At 41.4% G+C, this 23,718-nt stretch overlaps 3 protein-coding genes across 7 annotated transcripts in view; 1 reads left to right on the forward strand and 2 right to left on the reverse strand.

The window, feature by feature from the left end:
- LOC147999107 (uncharacterized) overlaps positions 1-23,718 on the reverse strand; it is a 924,037-nt gene that overhangs the window by 606,214 nt on the left and 294,105 nt on the right. The gene's annotated exons all lie outside the window — the stretch shown is intronic.
- LOC147999133 (disks large homolog 5-like) overlaps positions 1-23,718 on the forward strand; it is a 190,466-nt gene that overhangs the window by 29,482 nt on the left and 137,266 nt on the right. The gene's annotated exons all lie outside the window — the stretch shown is intronic.
- On the reverse strand, positions 673-11,582 carry LOC134483192 (uncharacterized). Of its 2 annotated transcripts, XM_087596175.1 has the most exons (6): positions 11,530-11,582; positions 7,430-7,593; positions 4,008-4,167; positions 1,895-2,058; positions 1,070-1,175; positions 678-946 (listed from the first exon to the last, which is right to left on the reverse strand). In XM_087596175.1, exons 3-5 carry the CDS (start codon positions 4,016-4,018, stop codon positions 1,111-1,113), a joined length of 240 nt encoding a protein of 79 aa, XP_087452301.1. In that variant the 5' UTR covers positions 4,019-4,167; positions 7,430-7,593; positions 11,530-11,582; the 3' UTR covers positions 678-946; positions 1,070-1,110. The 2 variants fall into 2 exon arrangements, with proteins under 2 accessions (XP_087452300.1, XP_087452301.1); XM_087596174.1 differs by lacking the exons at positions 7,430-7,593; positions 11,530-11,582 and adding an exon at positions 5,198-5,383 and having other exon boundaries at positions 673-946.

Raw genomic sequence — 23,718 nt, forward strand, 5'->3', positions numbered from 1 at the left:
GGTTCCTCCCTAAACTGCTGAGATTAAAAAAATTTTCTTGCTAACAATAAAAAAACTCATTATGCCAATCTGGACTAAAGGAATCTAGTTTCTATTCTGTATTTTATCAGATGTGCATAATACATATGGTCATCATAGATAACAGGTGAAAGATCTGCTCTAATATGGACACTAAGTGATGCTGGAGGATGATCCTGACCCTCAATGAGCAGTGGGGACACCAGAGCCCTGTAGGGATGCCTGACAACCTAACACATTGAGCACGCACGGCTCAGTAAGTTCCCTGTGAACACACATCTCCTGAGATCTCTCTATTTGATTGGAGGTGATCCTGTACACCTAATACAGCACCTCATGTGGAATAACAAAAGCCACCTGCAGGAGCTGTGGTGATGACTCACAGGGCAGAGCATCTGCTGCTCTCTCAGAAGAACCACATGAACCCTAACAATTGGGTAGAGCATGTCAGTGATTACTTCATAAAGTGTGTGTCCGAGAAACAGCCTCATTATCCACACAAAAGACACTGTCACACTGGGTACCCCTTGGTGACTTTGAATTCACTTATTAGCCCAGGCTCCATGGAACATGCAGAGATCCATCTCCACCTCTCAGTTCTAAGTCCACAGGAGGGACAGAACCCTTGAGTAAGAATGATGGTTTTAAGAGTCAAGAGATAGAATTCAATATTTATTCATAAGGAATACATTTTATAACAAAACAGGATTAAAATGAATAAAAATATTTAAAAATATTCGAAAGTGAAAAATAGTAACAAGAACATATAAATATGAAACAACAAAAAAATTTCAATTAAAATCATAACAAAAATATTTCTAAACATCATATTCTTCACGAACATTTAGAAGCACAGATGTATTGCTGTTTCTCTTCTAGCACACATAATGAAAGGCGGTCCCCCCTGTTGTCTCTTAAGTGGTGATTTCTGAAGAAGAAAGTGAGTAAGACCTCAATCAGTCAGGCTGGCTTACTGTTATATAAATTTAGGGTCTCTAAGAAATGACAAATTAACTCTGAGGAAGAATTTTCATCCAAAAAATGTTGTTACCATTCAGGATGTTTGTCATCAGAGACTCCTGAGAAAGCAACTTATTCTTCAGGAAGCTCTCTTACTGGGGTGTGTCCAATTCCAGCTCTCTTGCACTTTCTGAGACCTGGGAGAGGAAGGCAGTTTTTCAGACACTGATTTTGTGGGGAAATGCAAGCCAGCTGTCAGAATGCTGCCTTCTACCACCTCAGTTCTATTGGACAGTCGACATGGACCTTTTAACTGATATCATTGTTGCTAACTGCAGGAAGAGAAAAATCTCCGGCAAGCCTCACAATAATGTGGGCTGACAATCTGGGACCCAGACTTATACCAGTGCAAACCAAGAACAGGGCAATGGGAAGAGACCTCATTGGGTTGCAGGAAGAAAGGAGATGTCCATATGTCACCAAGGTTAAAGCCAATGACAAGAACTAATTTGACATTTGCACTTGGTTCTTATCCCAGAAAGGTGCTTCCTACACAAGAAGTCACATGACCAGAGAGTGTCACTTGTCAAAGAACCAAGAACTTGTTCAAAACTCTGTATAGGATCCAATCTATCACATGGATATGCAATAATGAGGTGTGTTATTAATCTGTCACCATTTCTAGACTACAGCTTCAAAAAGAGCAGCAAAATATGCTTGCACAATAATTCAGTTTCTGAAAAGTGTTTACCTTCCCAGAATACTTGTGCATAGACAGAGCAATGAACAATTCCATTACATGAGGTGGTTGGCTGGTTGTGAGTGTAAATTGAAAGGTGATAGGAGAAAGCAAAGATGAATCAAATTGGGAAATGATATCAGATATTGTTAAGCTAACATATCTGCTCGTCCCTACCAGATGCTGGGTCTGGACGTTGCTGGTCTTTATCTTTCTTGTTGAAGTCAACCAAATATTTCTGTTTCAGTGCACAATCAAGATGTACGTCCTTGCTCTCCTGTTTCAGTGGGACCAACTTCTTCCTGCATGTGTTCTCCATCAGGAGCTGGCTGAGCAGGTTTCTGGAAATACAGTCTGCATAGTAAGATCATGCTGCCCCTTTCTCCCATTCCCACTCCTGAGTGCCACTAACTCTACCAGGACCAGATACCCATGAAGACTTAATAAAATACATCTCGATACATATAATGCTCCTGCACAAACTGCAAAGAGTTAATTCGGGGGAGAATAAATTGTTTGTTTGGCTCAAGCACCAATTATTGTCCACATCTCTCAAAAAGAACACAGATCTACATCTATCCATGAAAGCCCAATGCATGGGGGCAACATCAATTAGCAGTGGGCCAATACCCTCAAAGGAGGTCAGTACAACCAAGAGAAGGTCATGCTAACCATGTGGTCCACGCACTGAGTGTTGTAAAACCTGGTATGACCCCAGAGGTCCAGGTCAGCCTAATAACCTGCTGACTTCAATCAGTACTGTTCTATCTAGAGCCGTCTGAAGATGCCTAAACAATCCTGGGATGAGTAACAGTCTTTTATGGAACTGAAAACTGAGTCCTAATGACCCTGGCACACTGATGTGTGAACAGCACAAGAGATAGAACCAGAGCTGAAGATCATCCAATCCAGAACAATGAAAGTCAGAAATGGCCATTCCACAGGTGATAGCCTTTCTGACCAGGACTTAGCTAGAGAAGGTCATCTCCTTCTTCAGCTTATGGCTGTTCTCATGGATCTCAGTGTTCTCCATCTCTAAGTTGTGCAGAATTGACATGACCGCCTCCTCCATTCTCTCCAGGTCTTCATAATAAGGATTTGGCCTGAAGTAGGGCCTGGCCCCAAATGATAGAATACAATGAACATCAGAATTTAGGTATATATGAACTCAGGGTGGGTCCTGTACTACCCCAGTCCTGGAAGGACACCTTCTGAATTCTGCATATTGGGATCTTCTTCAGCTTCAGAAACGTGTTTTTCTGAGTCCAGGACACCAGAATCTCAGCATCCAGATGGAGGGCTCCCTGGCTCCCTTTGTTCAGTCAAGAAGAAATCTGCAGTCAAGCCAGTTAAGCTATCAAGAGCCTTGGCCACACCTCTCCATGCTCCCCCACCCCAACACACCCAGAAATCTGTGATTTCTTTTATCCTGTTTTGATAAAAGACCATATATCAACACAAAATTATAATCTGCACAACGAATACAAATATACAGGCAAACGTGCTCACATAGGCAAAGAACTGTGCTGTTGACAGTGGGGATCCCAGAACAAAGCATTCACATCACCATGAAAGTGTTACAGGTAAATACTCAGCCCAAGACATAGACCACTAGATTCCAATTGTGGAGGGAAATATAAACATATAAAAGTTGTCCATATGTATTTGGACATTTGCACACACAGACTCACAAACTGAGACACACCCACAATATAGAGAATTGTAAAGAGTCAGAGAAAGAGAAAGACAAATATGGAAACAGAGAGCACTGTGAGAAACAGGAGAAATACATGCACCATTGCTGTCTCAGAGTATAAGACACACAGACAATGACAAACAGGCCTGAGCCTGAGACCTTCTAGTCAAGCATTGAGATGAACAGTTTCAGACCAGGCCCCTCAGGCTGCTGCCTGGATCTTCCAGCACTCAGTCCCCTGCCTAGCAAGTACAGAGACTCACCATAAACTCACTGCAATTACAATCTTGCAAAGCCACCAGCTGTCAAGGGCTTTGCAAATGCACACTGGGCACTCACTCTCCCTGACTTTATTCCTGAAATCTTCATTCAGACCACAAGTTCTGCTTTTCAATAAATGGAAGCAGATGAGTCCATTTTCCATCTCGCTCCTCAGGAAGGGTCAGGTTCTGAATCTCCTCTATATGGGAGGTGAGGTTTAGCACAGGGTGGTTAGGGAGGCACAGCTTTCTAGAACCCAAAACCTAAATGGATAAGATGAAGGTAACCTTGCAGACCCAGGAATGAAACAAGACCATTTGGCTCGGTTCATACCTATTTTTCATGGATCTCTCTGTCAGAAACCTCAGGCGATCTCTCAGGTCATTTCTCTCCTCGGTAATGAGCTGCAGCTCTTTAATCAGTCTCTCCTTTTCCTTCTTGGCCTGCTTCTCGCTTAGGGCAGTTCCAGGGGATGATGTTTCTCTCCCAGCATCTGTAGGTAGGAGAACCCAAGTGAACCTGCATGTGGAGAATGCATAGAGTGTACATAGACCACAGTGAGGCCTACACAGAACAAGCCTGGAACCCAGTGTCATTGCTAGGCGATTGGTCTATGCTTATGAGGCCTCCTCAGTGGATCTCAGTTCCCCACTACTCTATAGAGACCAAGAGATGTAAGCAGCCAGGTGTTCCCTATGCCGGATATCACATGCTTACATGGACCACGGAGATGGCTTCTCCCGGATTATTATCAGCTGAACGGGGTCCAGATTGGTTTCAGGACCCTCACCCCTGTGGTTTCAGAAGTCAGATGATAAATTCACCATCCACAAAACTTGAGTGATTGGAGACACTCAGATGTCCTACCCTGATACTCTATGCCAACAACTTTGGATGTAAAATGCATTTCTGGGGAGGATATGGTGAACAGACTTATCAATTCCCCTATTTGAAACACCAAATGCCCCAGAAGTGCCAATAGGATACAGGCTGAATCTTGGTCTACACGTTCCAAATAGTTTTGGTATTTTAGAAAAATGTTTGTAACACACAACCTCTAATATATAAAGCTAACGATGACCCTGCAATTAGAAGAAATCAGAGAAGGTCTAAGAACATAAGGTTATTGCCTGGAGCACAATTCTCTCCCTGTTCCTTCTGTCAGATATCCACTGTATTTAAAGAAGCAATGATAGTGAAATACATTGCTGTCCTGTCTAAACTCAGAAAAGGTGGACCCTCCATGACTCCTGATGGTTTTTTTATATCAATGTAACATAACAAATGAACTCTAAAAGTAAAGGCCAGAAATTCACAGTATACTAGCATTGGCCTTACCATATCCTCCCTGTGGGGATGCGGAAACTAAAGTTCTGAAATCCTTGACTTTAAGGAATTGTGATATTCATGAAAATTCAATTCCTTTTCAGATGCTGCAGTTGTTATGGCCCATTGCTAGAAAGGTCAGCTTAAGCCTGCAGCCCCCCTGACAGGAAGCTCAAAATATACTGCCCAGAACTTACTACACATTCCCCAGAAGTGCTGTCTTTGTCCATCATTACTTAGAGACGAAAGGCCAGACTCCTTCCTTCACTCTAGTCTCTCCAGAATCGATGTTCCCCCTCCCAAAATGCCCCCTAAGACAGGAAAACATGTCTTAGCTTGTGACTGCCAGACTCAGACTGAGAGAAACTAGGGCACTGGTTGTCACTACAACACTGGTGACATCACAGAGGATGCCAGAACTCTCTAGGAGACAATAGAATGTCCAAGAGGGGACAGCAGATGTCATGGGGAGCAGACTTTGCCTCCCTGCTAATGTTCTCCCTGTACTGAGCATAAGCTGAGGTGCCCTTTCCAGGAGACTTTCCTGGGGAGAGCCACTGGGAATCTCCTGCTTCCAAAGCCAAATTTTCCTCAAGGCTTGATTATAAAAACCTTAGTAATTCCTATGCATTTAAATGAATGTTTCCTTCCATATCTTGCCCCAAAATGTCTCACTAACTCAAATTGTCCTCATTCACCAATGTTAGCCATTAAAACTTCCTGCGATTTCACACCAGCTTGAATATGCAGTCAAAAGTTCTCCTGTCTCATTATGTACAGGTGCTTTATATCACATCAAGAAATAGTCTGCATGGTAGGTTACAACATGGGTGTGTGTTAGGGGAACACTCATGAAGTCATGTGCTTAGCAATTGACAATTGCCAGAAAACTCCTTGGTTGAAAGATTTGAAGTCTTTATGGTTCTAGGAAAAGTGTGGAGACCAGTTGGCAGAGGAAAGTTTAATATTGGAGCCACCAATGAAGGGAACCTCATGCTGCTTGTGGGGTTCTCCTCTCTGCACCAATGTCGCCAAAGGAGCACTGCTGACAGGCCTGAGTAAGAGAGACCATGAGTTCATATCAGAAAAATGAAATAGTCAAGAGGTATAGGGGGTACACATAAACATCTAAAATGAGGCTATAAACATCATTAAGTGGATAGAGCGAGGTTCCAGCACCTGTACACTGGGAAATGGCCACCCCACCAAACACAAAATCATCTATCACAGTAAAAAATGAATACCTTATAAAATGCACACACTAACATTGATTGATCACATCCATAGTTCAAATTTGGGGGCAAATTCATGGCCCTATCTTTCTCTCAACTTATAAAGAAAAAAAATAAGAAAGAAAGAGAAAAGAAAAAGTCAAAACAAAAAGCTCAAGATTCTCATATGAGGACTGCAGGAAGTGTTATATGGGAGTCAGTTCTGATTAGGCCATTTTAGATAGAACAGTGCACAGTGACCCTTAATGTAATGGGCCCTATATAAATTGGAATTTTAACAAACTTCATCCAGAACATACAGAAGAGGCAAGGATGTGATCACCATGTCCTTGCTCTCTATCAGGTTATTTTTCTCTGTCCTTGATTGACAGGCATATAACAGCAACAACCTGAAATAGCTGGTAGACATTTGAAAACTACGAAATCTATAGTTGTGGGTTGCACACCTCAACTGTCAAAGGCTAATGCTGTCCTCACAGTCCTTGGAGGCCACTCTTGCAAGCCTATGTATTGGAAAGTGGAAGCAGGTTTATCTGAGCTTATAGTGAACCTGGCCAGCCAGGGGGAGGGCAACATGTAATACTTGAGAGCCTGTCTAAAACCAGCACAGAAACCCACACTTCATTCAAAGCATCATCTACGAATTCTCGATTATCTACCATTCTCTCCCTACCAGTTGTTCAGTTTGGAATGGTAGAAAAAACTGGAACTGATCTTTCTATTCTAAAGATCTTGATCTCTATTTCCTTAGGTCCACTTAAGAGTGCATAGAAATGGATATCGCCATCTGAACATCTTAGTATCATCTAATCTGTGTTTGTAGCATAATACTGTGCCTATGACAATCTAAAGCTTCCTTGAGTGTTGTTGCCCCATCAAGAAGTGTGATATACTGAGGCCAATCGTCAGGGATCCTTTCAAGGGGTTAGAAGAAAGTCATCAGACATACTCCACTTCTTTGTCCTTAGATTAAATCAAGTTGACACAATGTGAACCTGGTGGGCTATTTAACCATGCATCTTTCTCCCAATCCCACTTTTCTGAGGTCAGTCCATGGCAGAATTCATTCCCCACCATCTTAGATATTTCTTTGTGTATTTCCATAAGAGTCAGGTTTCTTTTTTTCTTAAATAGAATTAGTTGTAGTCAATCAACTGCTGCCCTATGTAAGAATGATTAGGATCTATTATAACTTACCACACTGTATTTGTGTATCCAAGTACGTTAGTGGAAATCCAGCATTACTGAGGAAATGGAAACCAGTGTTGTGGCCTTGCCTTTCTGTGCCTAGTCCTGGCTCACAGGCAGCGGGCAGCAGACCTTGAGTTCCTCTTCAGGGACAGAGTGATGTTGAATGGGCACTGAGCAGGCAGAGAAACACAGCTGAGGCAGCTCCTTTCAGTTATCAAACACATCATCTCCTTCCCGTCTTAAGGGCTACTGCTGAGGTCTTGCCCCCATACCTACCTTAATAGCAGCAAATTTGTTACACAGCAGCCAGCTCTTTCCTATTGTTCTGTAATATGCCTCCACATCATGGATGCCAAGAAACAAACTAACAAAAAACAAAAAAACCTGACACTGAAGTGTGTGGTGCTGGTCACATACCCTGTTATGTTCTGTATGTTATGAGGTTTGTTATTATTAACAAGTTCCCCAACTATAAACTTCACATAGGACCCATCAGATTCAAGGCAAATAGGAACAATTATGTGTAAAATGTCCTGAGTCAGGGCCATAGACAGCAGCATCCAGCACTTGTGCTTTAGCCCACGTGGATCTTGCAATGAGCTGGGCCTAGCAATGTCCAGTACCCAGTTGTGAGCTGTTGCTCTGGTTGAACTGTATTGGTGTGTGCATTCAATAAACTACACCTATTTAAATGAATTCAGTGTTGGTGTGGTTTGAGTCCAGACCCCTTGCTACCAAATCTTCCCTTCAGCAGCACTTAGGAAAAGAGGCTAAGGTTAGGAAAGGTGACATCTTGTCATAAATTATGTGACAAGAGGGAGGGGAAATGATCCCTTGTGTTAAGAATCAAGGTTTCCTCTGTAGTATTTAGGTCTATACTGGCCCTGTGCATCAGCTTCAAGAACCCATTTCTGATTTTCCTTGGGATTCCCGTGATGATGCACTCAGACATCAAACCAACCAAACACAGAAACACAAAAACAACCAAAATGGTGGTCAGAGTACTTGATTTATAAAATGTAGGGAATACTGCAAACCCATGTTTCAGGATATTTGATCAGATTGTCATCCCCAAGATTGTGTTATTTACTTAACAAAAAACCTTCTGGCAGTGTAGTTCAGCACCAGGACAAATATTTAACCCCAGAACTATTTTTGGTTATGTGTTTGTTTTTTGTTTTGGTTTTTGGATGAACAAATACATTCTTATTTTTTTTGGCTCAGCTCTAGCTCCCACTTCTTTGCACAGTAGTAGAGAGACCTCGAACATATACTCGGCCAAAGCCAGGGGAGTGTATAAAAGAGCCTAAGGCAATACCACATAATGACATTGAAAGTGAGTGGCCAAAAGGTGTTATAAAATTAACCTCACTTCAGCGAGTGATGACATACCAACCTGGTGGCCTAAGATATATACCCCCAAGATTCAGGAAAATTAATCAGAATCCCTTAGAGATTAGATCTTAATAGAAACAAGGAAGCAGTCATTTCCTGAAGTATACATTCATCATATGTAAAGAAGATATTAAATCCATACACAACTCAGAATAGAATTATCCCCAAGACTGGAACGATCTGGCAACATTAATATTAGAAGCTTCTCCTGTGTTACAGTGGTAAGCACAGAAGAAAGAGGAAGATACGGCTGAACACAAAAGCATCAGGCCAGAGCACTGTTCCTCAGGAGGAGTTGCAGGTGACGGTAAATAAACTGTTGTAAGTTAAATACAGTATTACATACCCTGTTGTAAGTAACTGGAGCCGAGGCTATCCCCAAAGGTTTGCCTGTCTGTGGAATCTGATACCCTAACTCAGGTGTCTTCCCTGGCCTCAGTGGGAGAAGGTCCACCAGCCCTACAAAAACTTGATGTGTCTTGGTGGAGGCACACTCTGAGGGATATTCCTCTACTCTCTCAGAGGAGATGGTGTGAGGACATTGGGGAGGAACTGTGGGAGAGAAGTAACAAGAGAAAGGACAGCAATTGGGATGCAAAGTGAATTTAAGCCTGTCAGTCACTGCTCTATTGCTGTGAAGAGACACCTTAACTAAGGTAACTAATAAAAGAATCAGGGTGTGCCCATGGCTCCAGGTAGATATGTAGCAGAGGACTAGCTTATCTGGGATCACTGGGACGGGAGACCCTTGTTTCTGAGGAAACTTCATGAACCATGATATTGGAACTGAGGCCTCTGAGGTGGGAGTGAATTGGCGGGTGGAGGAGCAATCTCATAGGGAGAGGGTGTGGGAGACAGAAGAGAGACTCATGTAGAGGAACATGGAGTGGGAGATAAATTGGAAATGTAGATAAAGTGATGAAAGAAAACCCAAAAAAATGAGACTATGAGTATCATTCTAATTCAAGCAGCAAATAATAAAAAAAATAAATGCGAGAGTCACCGGGTCCTGTTCGTGTCATCCTGAATCTTAAAATGTTTTTTCCTCAAAATTCAGTCCCACGTGAATTGCACTGACCTGTCAGCTGCCTACTTGGATGACAACTGCAGCAGCTTCCCTATGCACTTGCTTTGTAGGAGCTCGAAATCTATTGAGCTCCCTTTTCCAAGTTTTAACTTTAATTGAGCAGAGGCTTGCCCTGAGGACACCTTCCACATCTCTACAGCACAGAGGCAGGAGGCCTGTGTGTAATAACATTCATCTCCTTAGCTATGTCACCCTCCTTTTCAGCACATGACTTTGCTGTAACACTAAACTTCTTAGTGATCTTTTTCACTCTAAGCTGCACATGGTTTTCATGTGTTTGCCCTGTGTGTTGTTCCTTGTCCTGCAGTCTTGAAGAACAGTGACCAAAAGTAACCAAACCACAGACTCAAAGCCATGCTAATACTGTATTGTGTACTATTTTCACAGAGCTGCCTGAGGTGTAAATGGGACATGGAGACTTCTAACATAGTTTGAATCTTAGGGCATTCACTGGGCAGTCCCTCATCTTCTCTAAATTTAACCCCATTCTTCTAACTATGAGACCCACCGGGTGGTTAGCTCTTTACCTCTTCCCTGTTCCCATTCCATATCTCTTCCCTCCCATGTCTATTCTGAAACTGCAGCTTCAGTTTTCCTCTCCCTCCCTGTGCCTGGAAGTTCTGCCCACATACTTCCTGACGCAGCTCTTGGCCATCAGATCTTTATTACATCCAGTCGGCAGTGAGACAACACCTGATACATCTCTTAGCTTGTGTTGAGCTGGTGAGAAGGACAAACATCTAAAAAATAGCAAAGCTGATGATGGGACATAGAAATGACAAGAGAAATGCTGCCAGCACTTAGCTCACTGCCAGTTCAGAACAAACAATTGAAAGTTGACACACCTTAGTACAAAGGGAGGTCACCTCAGCATTTCCCCTTTACACCAAGAAATACCTTTAGTTTAATATTAATAACCTAGATAAAATTAGAAAAATTAAGATATGTATCAGATAAAAATTAGTCACAATATTCAGTCCATCTTTTTGTATTTGGCAAAATTGGAGAAGGTACTTAATTATTTAAACTATATTAGTCTAAAAATCTTGTACCTAAATCACTTTATATTACTTTTTAAGCTTTTATATCCTCTACCATAACTTGCGTTTCTTAGCCATAATACATCCTCTGAGACCAAAAGTACTTTTGTTAATTCTAAGTAATTTAAGGGTTTATGTCTTTCATTTTATAATTTTACACCTCTTTTGTGGATATATGGTCTTTTTTTTTCTTTTTCTTTTTTCAGCTTGCAGCTGAAGAATATTTTTGCTCTGATTTAGAGCAGGATGCAACGGTGGAGTGCAGACCCGAGGGGAGGGCAGATGAATGGAGTTGAGCTGCAGGATGTGAGATTCACAGAGAATAAATAAGAAGTTAAAAAAAAATAAGAAATGAGCACAGTGGGGATAAAGCAGTGAATGCTTGGCATGGGGACGTTTGGCAGTGGACTGGGCATTTTAAGGTGTGGGGTGGATTTGGGTGGGGTTCTGGAGTGGGTAAGGATGGTGTCTGTTCTGGTCCTTCCAAGGAAACTCCTCGGTCCTCTCCCATCCCTCCTGTGCCTCTAACTCCGCCTCTAACTCCGCCTCTAACTCCACCTCCAACCGCCATAACTGCCTCCTACCACAGCAGCAGCTTCTGGGCACCTGCCTCTTTCTGCTCAAGCTCTTCTATGTGCTCGGGAGTGGTACATGCTTTAAAAAGTCCCGAGCAGTGGTCAGACCACGCACACTCTCCTGCCATCCCCATTCTCAATTCTCAGGATTTATGAAGCCAGAGAGGTTGTCTCAGGCGTTCTGATGCTGTGGTGGGCTATACGTCGAGTCCTGCTTTCTGGGCCTCCCATGTCCACCCTGTTCCTGTCCAGGTTCCTGGCTGTCACATTCCTGCACAATGGTGAACAAGTTTTCTTTTCTGATTCTCATAACAAGAAAATGTTAAGACTAAACTATCTAATCTTCAACCCCATCCGAGATCTGAGAAGGAGAAATGTTGCCTGAATAAAAGGAAATTCAGAGCAAACAGCTTCCAAATCTAAAGAAATGACAGAAATTGTTGGCTACCCTGACAGACAGTCAGCAAATGTTCCTGTGTCATTGTGGCATCCACCTTCAACTCACTGGGCCAGGAAATCTGACAACAATCCTTTGAAGCACGTCACTTGAAGGACTATCCTATTTTTTCTCCAAAAACTTGGACAACAGACCTCCCATGATCCACTTCTGCACAGTTTGGACAGCTTTCTAGCAGCAGCAGTAAGTGGGTACTATTTCACCCAATGGCCACTTTGCTCCTTTACAAGGAAACTCCAATTAGGATTATTTAGAGCCAATCATCTTCTTCAGAATAGACTGGGGACAATGCCAGGAGTTGAGTTCTCTCCCACTGTGAAAAGCCTTTAACTACTAGGACATTTGAAATGGCAGATTCTTCAGACCTCTAAAGGATTTGAGAACCTCCTTTGTATGTAAAGTCTATCTCAGTGGACAAATGTAGCTTTTTTTCAAGGAATTTACTTTCTGCTTAACTTTAAAAACATACACAGGAAGTTAAAGAAAGCTTATTTCTGTACCTAACTAAAGCAGTACCTAACATGACTACAAGACTGATTATTTATAGTTGAAAAGTACTAGCTTGCATTCCTTAAGTATCCATGGCAGTGTGCAGTAGTAATTTTATAGAATTAGAATTTTACACCACATTATGAATAAGCTTTGTATACTTATATCTTAAACAATAATTAAATCATTTATGCAAGTACAATTTTCAATTGTATTATCATCCAAAATCCATGCCATCCTAAAATCTTTGTGACTTGGTGTTGTGTTCTAGTATAAAAAGAGGTAGAATAATCTATGCTTTTGTCATTTTTGCCCCTTTCTCCTGCTTTCCCACAACACTAGATAGGAGAGAAAAAGGTTTGAGGAGAGAAAGAGAAAGGAAGAAAGACATTCCTGATTCTAATCTGCTTTACTGTTTCCTCCCTGACAATGGCCAGTAAAAACTTGCAACCAACCCCCTAAATGACAATAAACATCTATAACCCACGGCAGACAAATAACCACCCACCCACCCTTCCTCTTGAGAATGAGGGGGTCATGTTCTTTTAAGATGCTTCGGGCTGTGTGGGGTGACAACATGTTTTGGGACCTTACAACAATTGGGATATTTTCCAAATCCTGGGAGACCTTGCAGTTTCCTATGCGTCCAGACCCTGAATGTGGCAGGATTAACTGAAGTCCTGGCTACATTAACAATTGAAAATACAAACACACATTCCTATCATTTGAGGAAGGTCACCCAATATCTACCCCTTGAAATTTGCTCAAAACAATTAGTCAATCAGTTTTTTATTTATCTTCAGGTCACTTCTTAGTAACCAGGCAGAAAAGAGACAGATTGTTTGCCAAAATTATATCAATTGCTTCTAAGCCAGTCACCAATAGAGTTCCTGCAGTCCTTTGAAGTTTCATCAGAGAGGCTCTATTTTGCACAGACTCACAATACTTATGTCTCCCATGTGGCAAACTAAAAGAACTGTTAAGATCTCCTTAAATAATTCAACAGTTTTCCCAATCCAAAGTCTCCCACCCTCCTCCAAAAAATCAAGAGATTCCTCACAAACATCTCCACTCACTTCGGTACCAGTTTATATATCAGTCACATTTCTGTTACTGCAGAAAAATACTATGACCAAGAACAACTCAAGGAATACAGTTCTTCACATTGTGGTAACCAGCCCCAACTACCAAATTATTTCATTGCTAAGTCATAAATGTAAGGTGGCTACTGTTTTGAATTGTAATGTAAATAGCATGTATAAAGCATGTCTCATATGTGGTTGTTCCCTGAAGGGCTTGCAACCCACAGGTTGAAAACTGCACTTGTGTGTGGTGGTGGGAGGGGGGGTTGTGAGTTTTTTGTTTTGTTTGTTTGTTTTCCTTTTTCTCAAAACCCAAATGCTGATAAGAACATAGGCCAATATCAGGCTCTTCAATTTTATTCCATTAGGCACTGTGTCTGCTCTCATGATATTAACATGCTGGTTTTTCTTTTTTACTATTCCCCAAAATGAAGGTGAAATCATTAAAGGTGATGCCTCCCGCAGTGCTTTACTGTCTTATTAGTTAGCAGTGTCTGACTGCCCTGCTCAGTTGTGCTTTCATGTGACTTCTGAGATTTTTTTTTTCATTCCCATGAAGTTCAGCATTGAACATCTGTGACTTATACCTGATTTTAGTGGAAATGCATTAAGATTTTTCTCCAGTTAGGATGCTGTTGGCCTTGTATATTGCCTTTGTATTGTGAAGTTATGTCTTCTCCATATCTCAGCTTCTGCAGGACTTTTTCTTGAATCGCTGTGTGATTTTGCTAAAGAAATTGTCTGCCTCTAATGCAGTGATCATGTGTTTCCTGTTCTTGGTTTTATGTGGTAAATTGTTTATTCATTTGTATTTGTTGAAACATTCTTGTACCTCTGGAATCAAGCCAGCGTCATCATGGTACCTGATACTTTTGGTATTTTCCTGAATTTTATTTGTCAGTATTTTATTGAGAAATTTTTCACTTAAATGTTCCTTCCAATCTTATTTTCTTTTCTATGTTGCAAAGAGACACCATGAGCAAGGGAACTTATAGAAGAAAGTTTATTGCGGCTTACAGTTTCAAGATCATGAGTCTTTGATTATTATGCTGGGGTACATGGCAGCAGGTAGGACACCATGTTTCTAAAGAACTGGCTGAGATCTTACATCTTATCTGCAAGTTGGACACAGAAAGTGACTGTTAACTATAAATGGTATTGAATTTGGAAACCTCAATGCCCAATCCCATAACATTCCTCCAACAAATCGATATCTTATAATTCTTACCGAACATTTCCACAAACCAGGAATAATCATTCCTATATATGAGTTTATGGGGGCCATTATCATTCAGATCACCATATTCCACTCCCAATTCCTCATAGGTTCTTAAACATATCATAATAAAAAAATACATTAGCTCAGCTTCCAAGACTCCTGTAGTCTTTCGGTCTCTGTACAGTTTATCCACAGTGCTTTATGATACTCCAGGCAGTCCCTTAATTATTCCCCCTACAAAATCAAAAGGCAAATTATACACATCCAATGTGTAATGCCAAAAGTAAATGTTATCATTGCAATGGGAAATTGGGAATGTGGTGAGTAAATTCACGGCATAAACCAAAAAGAGCGCACTCCAAATTTGCTACTTCTGATGAATGACAAAGGGATTAGATGGGTCCACTCCCGTGGCTTTGCTGATTGCAACATAAATCCTAAAACTATGTTGTATCACAGAGATTTGTGGTGCTTGTGTTTTTATTGTCATTCGTTTCTAGGAATTTTAATTTTTCCTTATGGATTTCTCCCTTGGCCCTTTCAGTAGTGTGTTGTTTGTGTTGCTGACTTTCCATGAGTGTGTGCACTGACTGTACTTTCAATTGTGTGATATCAGTTTGATTCCTTTGTGCTCAGATAGAATGCACGACACTACTTCAACCTTCTTATCTTTCCTGAGGGTTGTTCTGTGTCCTAACCCGTAGTCAATTTTGGAGACAGAAGCACAGGCTGATAGAAAATATATGTATAGTTCTGTGTAGTTTGTTAGGTCCATTTGACTGATGATGTCACTGAATTCTGCTCATCCTCTTTTGTTTATTTGCATGTGATCTGTCAAGTGGTCAGAATGGACTATTAAAACCAATTACAACCACTGTTATAGCTAATCTGTAGTTTCATATCTATCTGATAGTATGTACTTTTAAAATTAGGAAGCTTGTGTTTAATATGTATTTATTTAGAGTTGTGGTATCTTTTGATAATTGCAAAGTATGAAGTGAATGTCCTTACATGTTGTGGACAGGATTGGTTTGAAATCTATTCTGTCAGCTAGATAGAGAAACTGCATAGAATTGCTATAGGGACCTGTGTCTTAGGTCTGTTTCCCTAGTATATCCTCTACATCTCTCATGATGGTGATCCTGTTTCTGGCTAAATGTATGTCTGTTTACTGGGGAATTGAGTTTAGTGACATGTATTAAATTTTGTCATTTTGTTAATTTTTGTGGTTTTTATTGGCCTCTTTTGATTGACTGTCATAGTTTTGTTACATTATTTCCTGTGTCCTCTGGTATTTTATGCTTCCCTTCAAACTAAAGTATTCCTTTTAGGATCCTCTACAGAGCTGTCTTACTGGTTATACATATTTTGTTAAATTTATTTTTAGTGTGCATTCGTCAGCACAGTAGCTGTGCAGCTGCCTGCCCTCCATGGTATCAGATCTACTTTCCAAACAATAACGCTCAACTCTTACTGACTGTGTAGCATATTGGCTGCTCTTTGTTCCCCTTGGACAGCCCGCAGGACCAGGTGCTCCTCTCCCTTAACCATGGCTGCTGTCCTCTTCCTCTCTCCTCTCCATCACACACGTTCTTCCTTTATTCTCTGGCAGCTTCTTCTTCCTTCTTCCCTCCTCATGATCCTCTCTAGCAAAGCCCTCAAAGCTCCCCTCCCCCATCTCTTGGCTGTGCAGCTGTTGGCTGGTGGCTTCTTTATAAACACAGTTAACTGGGAGCAGGGTCAGGTTTTTTTTGGATTAACCAGTCTTGAGTTCTACAAATTAGCAGTAAAATACAAGCAGAATTAGGCCACTCCACCACAAGGATTTCTTTTGCTTTGTTTTGTTTTAATTTTTCTTTTACCTTTTACTTTATTTTATTTTTGGCTATTTTTTAATCATTAGTTTTTTTATTTATGTATATTTCAAATGTTGTCCCGCTTTCCTGACTCCCCTCATCAAATCTTACATCCCATTTCTGCTCAGCTTTGCCTATGTGACAGTGTTCCCCCACCTACACATATCCATCCCCATCTCACACCTCTAGGATCTCCTTTTGGTGGGGCAATAGGCCTCAGGGTAGTCAATGGCCTCCCACCCCATGATGCCACTTAAGTCAGTCCTCTTCTACACAGTTACCTAGAACCATAGAGCCATCCTTGTATATACTTTGGCTGGCAGTTTGGTCCCTAGGAGCTGCGGGACTGGTGACAGAGGATCTGGTTAGATATTAAAGACAAATGGTTTCTGCTTTCTCCTCTTTTTTCTGGTTATAGGTGAAATCATGTTTGTTTGCTTCCCTTTTTTGAAATTATTGAGTTGATTAATTTCTTGGTTTTTCTTGTGTATAGTTTAGCTCATTTTCTTGGGGTTTTCCTCATATTATCCTCTGTTGTGCTCTCTTAAAGAAAAATATTGTTTAAATTTGGTTTTGTTGTGAAATATCTTGGTTTCTCTATTTATGGTGATTGAGAATTATGCTGGGTATAGGAGTCTGGGTCTGCAATACATCTGCCCAAATTTTTCTGGCTTTTGGAGTCTCTGTTGAGAAGTCTGGTGTAATTCAGATAGGTCTGAATTTATTTATTACTGGTTATTTATACCCTACCCCTTTTAAAGTTCTTTCTTTGATCTGCGTATTTAGTGTTTTAATTATTATGTGAATGGCAGAGTTTTTTCTGGTACAATTCATTTAGCCTTCTGTAGGCCTCTTGTACAGTTATGGCATTTTCTTCCTTACCTTATGGAAGTTTTCTGCTATAATTTATTGAAGATGTTTACTGGACCTATGAACTGGAAATCTTAATTCTGTTCTATATCTATTATCCTTAGATTTGGACTTTTAATTGTGTCCTGAAATTCATGGATGTTTTGGATTCAATAAACCATACATGTTTATCTGAGATGGGTGTTTTGTGTTTTGTGGGGTGACCTCCTTGATGCCAACTCTTCCATTTAGTAGCAGGTTGGATAATGAGACATGGTTAGGAATGGTGACCTCTTGACATAAACTATATGAAAACAGGGAGGTTAATTTATGTGTGTCAAGTATCAGTAGTCTCCTGGGTGGTTTTGGTTCCCAGTTGGCCATGTGCAACAGTTTCAAAAGCCCAGGTTTGATGTTCCTTGGTTTTCCTATGATGATGCACTCAGATATGACAGATATCAACAGAATCCTTGTCAAAGAACTTAATTTATATAATAGACCAAAAATTACTAATTATGTTACAAAATATTTGATCACACTGTGATCTCCAAGAATGTATTATTTACCGATAAACTATTGTGTGGTATAGCATCGCCATGGCACAGACATTTAACACGAGGGTTGGTTGTTTGATGCAAACATGGACTCTAATTTGGTAAGGCTAACCTACCACACACCTTTATTGCAAAGTTAAAACTGCACTTAGGTTCAGAAATGGTCAAGGAAGGACTTGAAAGGAAATGAAGATAACTAAACCAATGGAAAGTCTTTGAGTTGAAGGATTTTTAGAAAGTGTGCAGAGGGAACAGGAATGCTCTTCTGGGAGGTCAGTGAATTAGGAAGGACAGTTGGGAGTTGACTTCTGTATCTGACTCCTGCGACTTCATTGGTAAAAATTAACGTCTGGAATTTTGTGTTGTAAAACAACACATTGGCTCTGCAGCTTTTGGCAAGGGCCATGGACAGAGAGATCACACCAGCTGGGGACAATCTGAAAAGAAGTCAGGTTTTCTTAAGTCACCTGAGAAGTCCTCAAGGAGAGAGGAATGAATGGGTAGCACCATAATAGAAGGCCTTAGGATCTCAGATAGTTCTACTCTAGATGCCTTGAAAATAGAAGCAGAAAATGAAAAACTAAATGACTTCACAGGAATTAGCTCAATTCTGAGTATGATTATTTCATATTGGCATTTTATACCTGATTCATTTTTTAAAAAATTAAAAAAAGAGCCTTCTGTTTTAATGCGAGGCTGTCTTAGAATCACAAAATGCTTACAACACCTACATCTAACAGTATCGGGCTAGAGATTCTACTTTTAAATGCATCACCATCGACAGCTTCCATTTAACCAGCAGGGTCCATGCCAGGCAGACACTGAGCAGGTTGTATGTTCTGTTAATCTCCACAACAACCCAATTCAGCAGAAACACGTCCATTTTACAGGTGAAGAAACCACAGCTCAAAGCAAATGAGTATCAGGGTCCCCTCAGTCTCACTGTCTGTCACTTAGACCCACATCCTTCTCTGTACAGGGAAGACATGGGCCTGATGTGGCTGTGCAAGCTGACTCTGCTGAGATGATCAATGCTATTCTTGACCCTGGGAGAATTTAAGACAAGGTGACCCACAGACTCCTGGGATAGATTCTATCTCTGGGTTCTAGGGTGGGACACAGTATCCCTTGCCATGGGTCTCTACTCAGCTGAGGAGTCTGTTCCCATCTGTCAGCTTCTATGGCAGTGGCTCAAAACACTCCTAGTGGTGCAACCCTTTAATACAGCTCTTCATGCTGTGATGGCTCCCACCAGGAAATTATTCCATTGCTACTTCATAACTAATATTGCTACTCTTATATGTCATAGCATGCTAAGTATCTGATATGCAAGGTATCTGACATACACTCTCCTAGAAGGGGTCATGACACACAGGTTGAGCAACATTACTCAATAAACTTTTTTTTTCTTTTATAAAGAGAGGCCTTCATCTCAGAAGGACCTGGACCAGATGCCCTGTAGTAGTGACAAGTTTTAGCAGGCCCAAGGCTGCTTGCCTTAATGACACAGACATTCCTGGCTAAAGGCACAATCTGAAATCACTGTCCCCAGGATATTTCTTACCTCAACCCCCCCCCCATTACAATGTCTGTCTCCTTGGACATATCTGTCCAGGAAGCCAGTCCCTGTAGTCTCTGATACAAACAGAATGCTAAAGGCAAGAATGCTTTCACTCTGTTGGCCTACCGTCACTTCTACAGAAGTAAGTTCAAATCCCCGAGTGTAAATGTGTGTCTTTAACATAGTGTGTGAAACTTGAAATCTCATCTGTTTGTGTTAGCAAAAACCTACTCTCACTTCAGATTAACAGCTGACCAACAATTATTTTCAGGAGACCACAGAGGCTGGCCAGGCCTGCAGAGTCAGATCCCCTCCCTGCCTGGGATGATCCCACCCAGGTTGGACTTCAGCTTCACTTATCAGCTGATATCAGAAAAATGTTATCTTAAGATTCTGCAGTCCACGGTCTGGACAAAAGTTGTTAAATGGCTAGTATGGGAGTTTTCTCCAGCTTAAAATCATTCTGGTCTCTTCTCTCCCCTGGGCTGCCCTCTGTTCTCTCAGGTCTGTTGGTCCTGGAAAGACCTGGGTTCACCTCAAGGCCTGGGTTGTGGAGGAGGACTTTTTGTTGTGGAAATGAGCATGGATCAAGGATGTAGCCCTACTCTGACTGGGCAATTAAGCTGCAGAAAATCTTCTCCAATGACAGAACTAGGTCATGTGGGAGCCAACACTGTTTCAAAGGGAGAGCTGGTTGCTTTCTCCTGGAAGAAGCACTTGGGGGTTGACTGTCACTTCTGAACCTTCTGTTCTAAGTCACTTCTCAGAAGGGGCACTTTGCTCTGACTTCTCCATGGGACCCACCCAGCACTGGGGCTGGAGGATCCTATGGTGTTGCAGCTCTGAGCTGGGAGGAGGAGCTAGCACACTGACATGAAGAAGCCTGTTTTCACAGCTGATCTAGATCTGAGGAACAGGTGCTTTTAAAGAAGCATGTGAAAGTATCTCCTGCAGGAGGGCTCACTATGCAGGGAAAGTCACACAGGACAGGGAAAAGTGGCTTCCCAACTTCCACTGGGCAAGAACCAGGGAGGGTATTGGATGGATGATCAGAGAGTTTGAGAAAGGCCTGCACCTCCCTGAGTGTCCTCCCTCAATCATAAGTCCCCCTACTGCCCCAGGGGCACACCTGAGGCTCAGCAAAGCCTGCCACCTGCTGGGGTCCCTCAAACTAAGCAGTGAGTGTAGAACTGTGCAAAACACATCTGGGGATGGGGAGACATAAGTGTCAGCTGGGCCTGTCCTCACTGCCTTTAGACTCTAATGGCAGGGCCGGTGCAGGGAATGGCTACTCCAGATCTCAAATGTCTTGGGCTGAAGAAGTAGGAGATGTCAGAGTCAGGGTCAGGGGCCGGGGCCGGGGCCAGGGCTGGGGACAGGTCAGGGTCAGGGTCAGGGTCAGGGTCAGGCAGAGTCAGGCAGAAAAAATTCAAGTCCCTGCCAGCAGACTGATAGGCTATGGGCATGAAGAAGTGCTGTGGTAGAGAGTGCCCTTGTTCTCTCTGGTTCGGCAAGTAACCAAGGTGTGATGGGAAAAGTTGGGGAACTCACAGACAAATGATTTGACACCAAATCTTCCCTTTGGCAGCATTTAGGAGAAGAAGCTAAGGTCAGGAGAGGTGACACCTTGCCATAAGTTATGTGACAAGAGGGATGGTGAAATGATCCCTTGTGATAAGAATCAAGGTTTCCTCTGTGGCACTTAGGTCTATACTGGCCCTGTGCAACAGCTTCAAGAACCCATTTCTGATTTTCCTTGGGATTCCCGTGATGATGCACTCAGTCAGGATTGGAAACAACCAAAATGGTAGTCAAAGTGCTTCATTTAAAAAATGTAGGGAACACTGCAAACTCATGTTTCAGGATATTTGATTACATTGTAAGCCCCAAGATTTGTTATTTACTTAAAAAAATGTACATCTGGTGGTGTAGGTCAGCACTAACACAGACATTTACCTCTAGAGCTTGGTGGTTTTTATTGATAGAGAAATTGCATAGAATCGCCATAGGAACCTGTGTCTTAGGTCTGTTTCCCTAGTATATCCTCTATATCTATCATGATGGTGATCATGTTTCTTGCTAAATGTATGTGTGTTTACTGGGGAATTGAGTTTAGTGACGTGCAAATATTATTTAAACCTATGTATTAAATGTTGTCATTTTGTTAATTTTTGTGGTTTTTATTGGATTCTTTTGATTGACTGTTGTAGTTTTATTAAATCATTTCCTGTTTTCTCTAATAGTTTATGCTTCCCTTCAAGCTAAAGTATTCCTTTTAGGATCCTCTACAGAGCTGTCTTACTGGTTATACATATTGTGTTAAATTTATTTTTAGTGTGCATTAGTCAGCACAGTAGCTGGGCAGCTGCCTGCCCTCCATGGTATCAGATCTACTTTCCAAACAATAACGCTCAACTCTTACTGACTGTGTAGCATCTTGGCTGCTCTTTGTTCCCCTTGGACAGCCCTCAGGACCAGGCTCTCCTCTCCCTTAACCATGGCTGCTGTCCTCTTCCTCTCTCCTCTCCATCACACACGTTCTTCCTTTATTCTCTGGCAGCTTCTTCTTCCTTCTTCCCTCCTCATGATCCTCTCTAGCAAAGCCCTCAAAGCTCACCTCCCCCATCTCTCTGCTGTGCAGCTGTTGGCTGTTGGCTTCTTTATGATCACAGTTAACTGGGAGCAGGGTCAGCGTTTGGGGGTTAACCAGTCTTGAGTTCTACAAATTAGCATTAAATAAAAGCAGAATTAGACTAATACACTACAGGGATTTCTTTAGTTTTGTTTTGGTGTAAGTTTTCTTTTATCTTTTCACTTTCTACTTTATTTTAGGCTATTTTTTTTATTAATTGGTTATTTTATTTATTTATATTTCAAATGTTTTCCCTCTTTCCAGACTGCCCTCATCAAATCTTAAATCCCATTTCTGCTCAGCTTTGCCCATATCACAGTGCTCCCCCACCCACACATATCCATTCCCACCTCACAACTCCAGGATCTCCTTTTGGTCGGGCAACAGGCCTCTGTGTAGTCAATGGCCTCTCCCCACATGGATGCCTCTTAAGTCAGTCCTCTTCTACACAGTTACCTAGAACCATAGACCCATCCTTGTATACACTTTTGCTGGCAGTTTTGTCCCTAGGAACTGGGGAATTGGTGACAGAGGGTCTGGTTAGATATTAATGACCAATGGTTGCTGCTGTCTCTTCTTTTTCTGGTTGTAGGTGAAATTATGTTTGGGTGCTTCTCTTCTTATTTTTGAAATTATTGTGAGGTGATTAATTTCTTGTTTTTTCTTGAGTATAGTTTAGCTCATTGTCTTGGATTTTTCCTCCTATTATCCTCGGTTATGCTTTCTTAGTTTAAATTTGTATTTGTCATAAAATATCTTGGTTTCTCCATTCATGGTGATTGCGAATTATGCTGGGAATAAGAACCTGGGTCTGCATTACATCTGTCCAGGATTTTTTGGCTCTTTCAGTCTCCGTTGAGCAGTCTGGTGTAATTCAGATAGGTCTGAATTCATTTCTTAGTAGATATTTATACCTTACCCTGTATAATATTCTTTCTTTTATCTGTGTATTTAGTGTTTTAATTATTATGTGAATGGAGCAAATTTTTCTGGTTAAATTAATTTGCGTTCTTTAGGCTTCCTGTACCTTTATGGCCTTTAATTTCTTTACCTTATGGAAGTTTTCTGCTATGATATGTTGAAGATGTTTACTGGACCTATGAACTAGAAATCTCAATTCTCTTCTATGTCTCTTATCCTTGTGTTTGGACTTTTAATTGTGTCCTGAAATCCATGGATGTTTGGATTCAATAAAGCATACATATGTATCTGAGATGGGTGTTTTGTGCTTTGTGGGTGACCTCCTTGACCCCAACTCTTCCATTTAGTAGCACGTTGGATAATGACACATGGTCAGCAATGGTGACTTCTTGCCATAAATTATATGAAAATAGGGAGGTGACTTTATGTGTGTCAAGTATCAGTAGTCTCCTGGGTGGTTTTGGTCCCCGGTTGGCTGTATGCAACATTTTCAAAAGCCCAGGATTTATATTCTTTGGGATTCCCATGGTGAGTCACACAGACATGACAGAAAAAGACCAGAATAAACAGGATAGTAC

Source organism: Rattus norvegicus, chromosome 19 (assembly GCF_021556685.1).
Source record: "Rattus norvegicus strain SHRSP/BbbUtx chromosome 19, alternate assembly SHRSP_T2T, whole genome shotgun sequence".
NCBI lineage: Eukaryota > Metazoa > Chordata > Mammalia > Rodentia > Muridae > Rattus > Rattus norvegicus.